At 42.9% G+C, this 10,426-nt stretch overlaps 1 protein-coding gene across 9 annotated transcripts in view; it reads left to right on the top strand.

Moving 5' to 3' along the window:
• Positions 1 to 443: 443 nt before the first annotated feature.
• TACC1 (transforming acidic coiled-coil containing protein 1) overlaps positions 444 to 10,426 on the top strand; it is a 113,056-nt gene continuing 103,073 nt past the window's right edge. Inside the window, exon 1 of one of the 9 annotated variants that reach the window (XM_079142152.1) lies at positions 444 to 716. Coding sequence is in view for 7 of the 9 variants with exons in the window: in XM_079142141.1 (XP_078998267.1) it covers positions 5,694 to 6,070 (377 nt within the window). In the remaining 2 variants the exon portion in view is untranslated. Of the gene's footprint in view, positions 717 to 4,022; positions 6,071 to 10,426 lie in introns of those variants that run through there. The other 8 variants (XM_079142147.1, XM_079142141.1, XM_079142145.1 and 5 more) reach the window with 8 other exon arrangements.

The following is a 10,426-nucleotide window of genomic DNA, read 5'->3' as shown; positions in this document are numbered from 1 at the left end:
ACCATGTACCAGCTATTGTTTTTCCATCAGGAGGGGGGAAAATCAAAGAAAAAAGTCAGTAAGATGGAGGTAGGTGTGTGTGTGTCTTGGAATCCAGAGGATCGGGGCAGGAAAAAGAAAAATCCATCAAAAATGTTCCCAGTACAAAAGTTGGCAAAACAAATAGCTCACTTCTTTTTTTTTTTTTTTTTTTTTTAATTGAACTTTGTAACACGAGAAATTCTCTCATAAGAAGAGAGTGCTCCTGAGCCAAGTTTAGGCAGAAGGAAATGTTTCCAGCGTGTCAGGAACGAAGCTGACGTTCCATTAAGACAGAGAGAGGCAAAAAAAAAAAAAAAAAAAAAAAAAAAAAAGTGCTGAAGGAAAGTGTAAGGGGGAAAAAAGCACCGGAAGTCAGACGGGGCTTTAAATTCCCGACTGGGCCCCAGTTGAAAGCACTCAGGAAGCTCCCCAAGCAAACCAGACCCGTCGGATTTCTCACTTGAGCTCTCGGCCCCAGTGGACATTTCCTGTTCTGCCTCTGGAAGTTCAAGCCAGGAGTTACAAAACATCCTTTTCCCTCTACCCAAGTGCTTGGGTGGGGAGACCCTCCCTGCCCTGCCCTGCCCTGCCCTCCCCTTCCTTCCGCGGAACTCCTCCCTGATCCGCAGTTCGGCTTCCCAAGGAGATGATGGATCGGCCCTAGCAGGTGGTGCAAGGGGACCCCGGCTGAAGAGGTAGGAAACGGGGCACTGCACATTCTTGCGGTCATTTCACATTTATTGAGCCAAACGAGACACTGATCCTTTTTGCTTTTGGGCTGGGGTGTTTTCTTGTGCATGGGTGTGAGTGGTAGTGGATGGATGAGGGGAATCTGGGATGAGATCTGTCATCCCTTCTCCCTTTCTCTTTCCAAATTGAACTTTAATTACTGGATCCCTGAAAGCACATTTTTCTTGGTGTGGGTGCTATTAATGGGAGAATTCTGGGAAGTTGATATGAATTCCCTGATTTCTCTGTTTCTTTTCTGAGCCCCTGGAATGTCAAGGAGCATTCATAAATAACTTCATCTCTGAAAAGATTCAGAGAGAAATGACTGAGGTGAAAGGCCTGGTTGTTTCCTGGCACTAGGACCATGTTGTATTCTAGTCCATGATGCTATCTTTTCCCTCCCATCCACCATCATGAGGCACATGCCTGGTGGTTTTTCTGCAGGTGTGGGGATGTGGCACAAGCCCATAGTCAGAACCTTTGAGCACCAGGGCTGTAGTTCTAGACAGGACTCAGGTGCTGTTTGAAAAAGCTGTGTGTGTGTGTGTGTGTGTGTGTGTGTATGTGTGTATGTGTGTCTGTCTGTCTGTCTGTCTGTGTGGGGTAAGCTAACTGGTCTACCCAGAAGCCCACACATCACCCTTATCTTCAATTAGGAACATGTTCCCAGCAGCTGGTGGCTGAAAAGCTAGCCTTGGCATTGCATGTGCTGACATTGGATGGGATCACAAAACTCAGCATGGCTTCTGCACAAAGAATACTCAGAAACTTATGAAGCAGTCATAAATGAATCATTTTAAATGCCTTTTCTCTGAATATCTATGGCTTTTACTCTCTGTACTACACGATTTGCTCCTCAGTCACATGGCCTTGCACTGTTCTCTGACAGGCTAACTTCATGAGGGAGGGGATTGAACAAAATAGTCATGGCTACTAGTTGATATCTTAAGATAGTAACTGATTCTTGTTGAGCACTTGCCCTGCACCAAGCACTATTCTAAGGGTGGTAGGTATTGTCATCATCGTTCCCATTTTACAGATGAGGAAATTGAGGCTGGAGACACGATTAATAAGAGACAGAGGAGGGACCTGAACTGAGGCAGCATGGGTCTCAAGTCTAGGCTGCTGTGCTCAGAAATCAGAAAGACCAGGCTTTGAATGTGAGTTTAAGCATTATCTAACTGAATGACTTTGGATAATTAATTGCCCTCTACCTCAGTTTCCTCATCGATAAAAAGGACTAATAATGCCACTTCACAGAAGTATTGTGAGAGGTAAAGTTTAAAAGACTGTTTTACTGAAGAAGGTGAACAATGCAAATGTGCTCTTCACTGGGCAGTACAACAGTTGAGGGATCCCTTCCACACGGAGAAGCCTGAGTTTGGTGGGAAGTGCCAATAGCGCCTGTTAGGATTTGTGCTTGTTGTTCAGCAGCCAACCTGTCTTACACTGGAGCTTATGCTAAGCTCAAGAAGGACAGGGTTTGCCTCTTACATACATTTCCCAACTGTGATGTTAAGAACACCATTGCTTTTTGGAGGGGAGGCTGGGTCCCCTTTGCTGAGGAATTCAACATGGAGGCCAGCATCATATGGGTGCTCCAGGTAACTCCTTTTCTACTTCCAACAGAGTAGCTCCATTCTTTCCTGACTTGTAGGTCTGTTAAAGACCTACTTTCTCAGTTGAAACAAAGTTTTCTGAAACAATGCATAGAAGTGCTGACAAGTAGTGCTTTGCCTAGACTGAAAATGACTGTTTGTGGTGGCGAGATTTCTAGCTTCCCCGTCTAAGCTCACTTGGTCCTCCCATCTGCCTCCTCTAATGATCATGTCCTGCCCTGAGAGCCCACTGGAGGCTGCCTGCCAGCCAGGCTCAGGGAGTGAGCTCTTCTGTCTCAGGCAGACTCTCCTTTTTGCAGGGACACACAAGGAGCAGCACCCTGGCGAGCCTACTTTACAACCTGGCCTCTCTCTCAGTCTTTTCTGAGGGTGGTCTTCTCAACTGTGCTCCCAGTTAGGGACTAGGTAATCAATAATCATAATGGCTACTTATTGATCTTCCTTAATGATAACTGCTTACTCATTGAGCCAGACATTGTGTTGAGAACATTATTTAGATTAGCTCACATAATCTTCACAAAAGCCCAAAGAGGCATGATCCCCACTATGCTGATGAGGAATCTAGAGGAAGGGACTTTAAGTGACTGGCATGGGCATCCTGCCAGTTAATGGTGATGGTGGGATTGGAACCCATCCCCGAGTTTAAGCCTCACTGCCTTGAATATTTTTTGCAGCCCTGTTTGATAGCCGTAAGGACATGTTATGATGATGGTTCTTTTGTGTTTTGACAAATGATGCCCCTGAAAATAGACTGGGAGGATCAGGCTTACAGGGTCAGGACAGAATGTTCTATGGAAGGAAGAGTGCTTCTGTGAATAAGTGGAGTAATGACTTTTAGCCATGCTGCATGCCTGATAAACTTCATTTATCTATGAAATGGTGCAGTTTTTTTAACCTTAGTTTTATTTTATTTATTTGTGATGCAGGGAATTGAACTCAGGGCCTTTCACATGCTCAGCAAGTGCTCTATCACTAAGCTATGTACACAGTCCAAGATAGTATAGTTTAATGAAAGAGACCTAGGCTCTTCAGCCAGACTTCTGTGAGCACAACCTGGCTCTGCCGCAGGTTAGCTAGGTCATCTTGGGTACATTACATAACAAAAACAAAAAAAGTGCTTTATTTTTTTTTTTCCAATGAATAAATGCCATTGACTGAACCACTTATATTTCTGAAAGACTGACTTTAGAATTTCAAGCTGAGATATAAAAGTTAAGAGCTATATGTAGCTTATTTTAGAAAAACAGAAAGGAGATCATGTCTTACAGAAGAATTTTATGCATTTTTCAAAGAACAAATTTGTGAGCACAGCCCAAGTCTGGATTAGATTTATAATGATCTTTAAACTCACATGCATCGCTTTGCCAACTTTTACTGGAAATACAAGTAGGTGAGAAATAAATCCATGACTGACATTTACTGAACACTTACTATGAGCCAGGCATTGTGGGAAGTACGCCTATGCATTATCTCTTTGACTAGTCTTCATGACTGCCTGTCAGGTGAGTACTGTTATTTTCCCCAGTTTGCAAATGAGGATAGCAAGGTTTAGAGAAGAAAAGTAACATGAAAAAGTCACCCAGCTGATAAGTGCTAGAGTTGGGATTCTAACTCAGGGGACTGCCTAATGGGGGTATGAATGCTTAAGTCTGACATTAAAGTTCTAGTAAATCTAATTCTCCCTGATTTAAGCCATTTCTATCTGTTTAAGGAATATTGAATATGGACTGGGCACCGTGGTGCATATCTGTAACCCAGCAACTTGGGTGGCTGAGGCAGGAGGATGACAAGTTTGAGACCAGCCTCAGCAACATAGCAAGATCTTTAGTAACTTGGCGAAACTCTGTCTCAAAATAAAAAAATAAAAAGGACTAGGGATAAAGCTCAGTAATAAAGCATCTCTGGGCTCTATCCCCAGTACAAAAAAAGAAAGAATGAAATATCTAGGATGGAAGTGAATGGAAGGAGCAGGAGGAGCAGTAACTCTCAATGCACCAAGTCTCAGTGAAACCCTCTTAGGCATTTTGCAGAGCAAGGACTGGAAGATGCTCAGACCACCTGAAGGGAGATGCACAGATAGTTGCCCTACGCAAAAACAACAACAACAACAACAACAAAACACCAGGCAGTCTTTCCTTATTAAATTAAGAGTTTTCAACCTTTCACTTAAAATAAGTACTTTTACTTAAATAAGCACTTCTGTTTGCCCTATTCAAATCGCCAGCATCACTACTCTTGTGCTTTGGGGCCTTTAAGAAAAAGGAAGGTTACTTGTACACAGGTCCTGTGATACCACTGCAAATATCTAATAACTGACTAACATGTAGTTAGCCTGTGCAGTACAAATACACTGATCAAAAGCATAATTCACATCCTGGAAGGGACAAGGGGACAGTGTGAGATTTCACCATGCTGTTCAGAACCATGTACAGTTTAAAACTTCTGAATTTTTTATTTCTGAAATTTTCTACTTAATGCTTTCAGATCAGGGTTGATGGCAGGTAACTGAAACCCCAGAAAGTGAAACCTTGGATAAGGGGAGACTACCGTAAAAAACAAAGTCACATACTGGTGTGGATCTAATGGGAGATTTTTAGGCTGCACTATAATGGTGGGTAGCAAGAGTATTTAGAGTAAGGAGACTCCTGAGGCAGCCTCTAACTACACTCCACGGTTGTTACCTGGGCTGGAAAGGCAAGCTCCCACCTGAGGGGAACTTTGAAAGTCCAGTTCATAGGCTTTTGGTGTGTTACTCATTAGAGGTTCTGAATTTTCAGAGTATTTATAGCACCAGCTCAATAGGGACAGCTCTGGGCAGCTGTATGACGGGTGTAATGTTATTCCTTGTGTCCAGAGCCTTCTGTCTTTCCTAATAACCTCTCTCCCACCCACCTTCTCAGCCTCTCACATTCAGACTCTGCTCCCTTCCTTATCTCTATAAGGCTTGCAGGCCCTTAATTCACTGGACAACCTTAAGCACATACCACCCAAGTGTGGGTGTGTTTGTAACAAGGATCAAATTGTTTTGCTGGGAACAAGATGACAATGGAATTTGGCGATCATTTAGTGATTAGGGGAGAGTTTTTAAGGATTTTGGAATATGGGTCCTCCTTAGGCCTTACTCTCCCCTCCAAATCACACACTATAAACCAGGGCTCATTTGGGGCCCATCAGTCATTGCGGAGTGTCCTAGTTTAACGACTAGGAGTAGGGTGGGAGAAAGGAAGGAAATCTGTTGTTTATCCCAGGCCACTCAAGATACATGGGGATGGGCACAGAGGGGAAGGTTTCTATGCTTTCTGCATTTTCAGCCCCAGAGCAGCAATGAGGTTGCTTTATTCTTTACCCTCACCCTCTATTTTTAAAGTGAGGTTCCAGAGAGACCCAAGCAGACAGGAAGAGATGAAAAAGCCAACACAATACAGAACAAAATGCCTCGAGGCAGCAAGGGAGGGCTCAGTTTGTTCTTTGTGTAATGTAGGACTTTCCTGGACCCTTGGAACTTTCCATAGTTTGATTTTCTGGCTAATTATTACCATCTGCGTGGTTGCTGGCAGCCAACACTGTGCTGGGCTTTCTGGGCCTGCCAGTGGACTTGCTGACCAGCCTGAGGGGTACTCCGACTACAGCCAGCTGCTGAGGCCCCCTGGTCTCCTTGAGGAACAGCAGGAGTGCCCACCAACTGCCGACCCAGCTGATGGGTGAGTGGCTTGCCAGCCTCTTGGCCTCTTGAATTGGTCCTCCAGAGTCCAGTGTGGGTTTCTGGTCTAATGTTTCCTTTTCCAGCATGCTGGTGACACATCTGCATGCTCCATGGGAGCACAGCCTACTCCTTCCCTTGGAGTGGCTCAGTACCCGGCATGCATTGCATGTGCTTGAACAGATGCTGAGATATGTACGTCATGGAAAGAAAGGCCTGTATGTACTTTAGTAAATAAACAGCTGTCAGGATTCGTGAGGCACACATTAGCCTAGCCTAGTAAGGCATTCAATCTGCTTCCAGAATCACGCCCATCAGAGCTAAGAGGGATCTTAGAGACTATTTTAAGCCCTTCGTTTCACAGCTGAAGAGAAGGAGGACTAGAGAGGCAGTGAATTTCCCAAGGTCACATGACCAGGGTCCAGGGGCCCCTCTAGTTCACAAAACCAAACTGATATGGGTGAATAGTCTTAAGAAGGGACTAAAGTTACATGCTTACTGAGTGTTTCCATTTGCTCTTATAAATCCATTCTCGATTGTCCCTTGCTCTATGCCCAGGAAACTGGCCTTAATGACTCCCTTGCGTTTAGTTTCTACTTAGATTCATCCAATGCAAGGCACCTATAGGAAGTCAGAGGTAGGGAGGGGTGGTAGGAAGGTAGGCATTTATTTCCCTTGCTCCTTTCCTATTGGGTCACTACCATCAGGGTGTGTTCCCTGGCCGAAGCCACAACTCAGTCAGGCAGCCAGCCCTCTCCATTCAGCTCTTTCCTGCTGACCTTGGGCCAAGGGGTAATAGCAGGGTCTTCTCCTGTGTACAGCCAGTCCCAGGGTATTCCGTTATCTTTTGTGGTCTTCCAAACTCTACTCAAGTTTTGTAAGCAGCCCCTTTATTTTCAGATTGAAATTTTTTACTCACCAGCATCTTTTGTTCATTTGAAAAAGAGAAAACCTGTGTTAGTCAGCTTTCTCTGCCAGAACAGAGATAAACCTGAGTTAAAAAAAAGAGCAAACTGTTTTTCTCTCTGCAGTATTGACAATTGAACCCAGGGGTGCTCTACCACTTAACTAGGTCCTCAGCCCTTTTTATTTTTTATTTTGAGACAGTGTCTCTCTAAGTTGCTGAAGCTGGCCTGGAACTTGTGATCCTCCTGCCTCAGCCTCATGAGTTGCTGGGCTTACAGGTGTGCACCTCTGCATCTGATGGAGAAAGATTTATTTTGGCTCAAGGTTTCAAAGGTTTCAGTCCATAGTTGGTTGACTCTGTTCTTTGGGGACCTTTGGTGAGGCAAAACATCATGACTGGAATGCTTAGGGTAGAGCAAAGCTGCTTATCTCATGATGTCCAGGAAGCAGAAAGAGAGAAGAAGGGGCCAAGGTCTCAATATCCCTTTCAAGGGCATGCCCCCAGTGACCTAACTTCCTCCCACTAAGCCCCATCTACTAAAGGTTTCATCACTTCCCAACAGCACCACAGGCTGGAGCCCAAGCACATGAACCTTTGGGCAACATTTAGGATCTAAATCATACCAATATGTACGAAAGGCAAATATACCTGAAAGGAGCAAGGTATATTAGTTTCCTATGGCTACTCTTACAAATGACCACAACTTGATGGTTTAAAGTAACATAAAGTTATTCTCTCACAGTTCTGGAGTCCAGAAATCCGAGTCAGCCTCACTGGGCTTGATTGGCATTGGCAGGGCTGTGCTCCCTCCAGAGGCCCTGGAAGATAATCTGTTCCTTGTCCCTAGTCTCTTTCAGCTTCTGGTGGGTCTAGCATCCCTTGACTTGTGACCACATCACTTCAATATCTACCACTGTGGTCACTTTGCCATCTCTTTCTGTGTATGGAAACTTCTCCTGCCTCCCTTTTATAAAGATATTTGTGATGGTATTTAAGGTCCACCCAGATCATCTAGGATAATCTCCCCATCTCAAAATCCTTAATTTGATCACATTAGCAAAATAAGGTAACATGTTTGCCAATAAGATAATGTTGTTCCCAATAATGTAACATTTACAGGTTCTAGAGATTAGGATTTGATATCTTTGAGGTCCTTATTTGGCCTATGACAGAGTATGACAGACACATGGAATTCTTCGGAACAATTCTAATGGCACTTGTGTATTGATACCATCATGCTTGACAAAAGTATTGGCCTATCTTTGGGGATGACTTTCAGCCCCTAGACTCTAATTCTTTTATCTTTGGTCCTGGCAGCTGGATATCATTGTGACACTCCCCTTCTGAAGTCAGCTGATTTGAACTCCAGGCAAAGCACTGTGGCAGACAAGTTGGTGGTCTATGATGGGGCATGATAACTGTGGAAGGTCCGGTCTAGAGACATTAGAGTATGGAAGTCATTTGACTAAAAGAGTTGACTCTTACACCTTAAAAATTTAAAGGCACTTAGAAAGCAGGTAGCTCCGTCACCCTTTCTTATACATGAAGCTTGGAGAGGGAAATTTTCTTACAGCTCATTAATGATAGGCCCAGGATGAAGACAGAAGTCTTGGGACCCAATCTAAGGACTTTTCCACTATGCTTTCTTGTCATGTCTTGTCACCAGCTGCTTTCCTGGACCATTTTTGAGTGTTCTTTACAGGATTTAGATCCCAAGTAGTTCTACTTACTGGAAATTAGTAGGCAGTAGTAATATACTAGATGTTGAGCCTGTGTTACAATGCAAATTAAAAAGTCATGCTGGGACTTATGACTGAGATCAGTGCTACTCAGAGTGCCAGTCCGTAATGAAATACATGACTGCCAGAATAAGACTAACACAGAACTTCCTTCATTGAGAAAGTCATGCTGTGAAAACAAGTCAGCAGAACTAAACAGTGCACGTGGTGAGGAGATGAATTTACATTCTGCCATAGCACCCAATCTTGTTACAGACCATTGTGATGGTCACTGGTAGAGGACAAACAGTAAGGTCATTGCTTGAGCCAACCCACCCCTCCACACAGGCCATTTTGATAGAAAAATATATCAGAGAAGACAATGGTCATACCATCCAGATCACATCCAGAGAGTGGAGTCCAGATCTGGAGCCATTCTTTAAGAGGGATATTATTAGATGACATTCCAAAGATCTTCCTGTGTAGTACTGGCTCATGGAGCATAATTTTTTGGTGAGGATTAAAAGAGAAACTGTTTTACAAGTCCTTTACAGTGCATGGCACAAGGTAAAGCACTAATTCAATGAAATTATTATTACTACTATTATATCATAATTCAGTACAAGTTGACTGTTGAGAGGAATGGAAAAGACTAGAAGGAGTGCAAGTTTGTATGTTTGAAGGACTATCATATGGAAGGGATATAGATCAATTTGGAATCTCTTCATTCAACAAATATTTTTTTGGAGTGCTCACTGTAATTCCAGATACTTGTCTAGGCATTGAGAAGTACTGTGGACAATGCTATGAGGTACTGAGTCTCATGGATGGAGGTGGTTATGAGATAAGACAAAAAATCAAAGTAATTTTGGAAGGAGCCCAAGACAAGATGATAAGGAATGTGTATTGGTTTGGGAGGTACTGCTTCAGACTGGGTAGTTAGGAAAACTCTCCCTGATGTCATATGGTCTGAGTAGAGCCCTGAATGTCAACAAAGAACAGGCACATGAAGACCTAAGATGGGGGGATCTAGGCAAAAGACTGTTACTCATGATGGTAAAAATTATTAGCAGGCACATTTACATAAATATAATTAAGTTCATTTTAATAATATGAGGAATTATTTTTAGATAAACTTTTAATTTTGGAACAGTTATAGATTTATAGAAAAATTATGAAGATTATACAGTTTTGACATACACCCCATATCCAGTTTTTCCCTATGATTAACATCTAACATTTGTGAAGTCCTTATTTCACATTTGGTGAACCAATACTGATAGTTTCTTATTAACTGAAGTTCATACTTAATTTGAATTTTCTTAGTATTTGCCCAATGTCTACTATCCAGGACGCCATATTGCATCTGGTAGTCATGCCTCTTTGGGTTTTCCTTGCCTTGATGTTTTCTCAGTTTTTCCTTATATTTGATGACCTTAACAGTTTTAAGGACAATTGGGTCCAGTATTTTGTAGAATATCCCATCTTTGGGATTTGTCTTGTGTTTTTCTTATGATTATAGTGGGGTTTATATTTTGGGGAAGTAAATTGTCATTCTCACCATATCATATCAAAAATACCTGCTATGAACATGATGCCATCACTCCTGGTGTTGACCTTGATCACCTGACTTGAAGTAGTGTTTGGCAGATGTCTCTACTATAAAATCACCATTTTCCCCTCTTTTATCGTGTACTCTTAGGAAGTAATTCATTGTGCACAGTCAGCACTT

The sequence above is a fragment of the Sciurus vulgaris genome, assembly GCF_902686455.1.
Source record: "Sciurus vulgaris genome assembly, chromosome: 5".
Lineage (NCBI taxonomy): Eukaryota > Metazoa > Chordata > Mammalia > Rodentia > Sciuridae > Sciurus > Sciurus vulgaris.
This window is presented reverse-complemented; position numbering and strand designations above follow the sequence as displayed.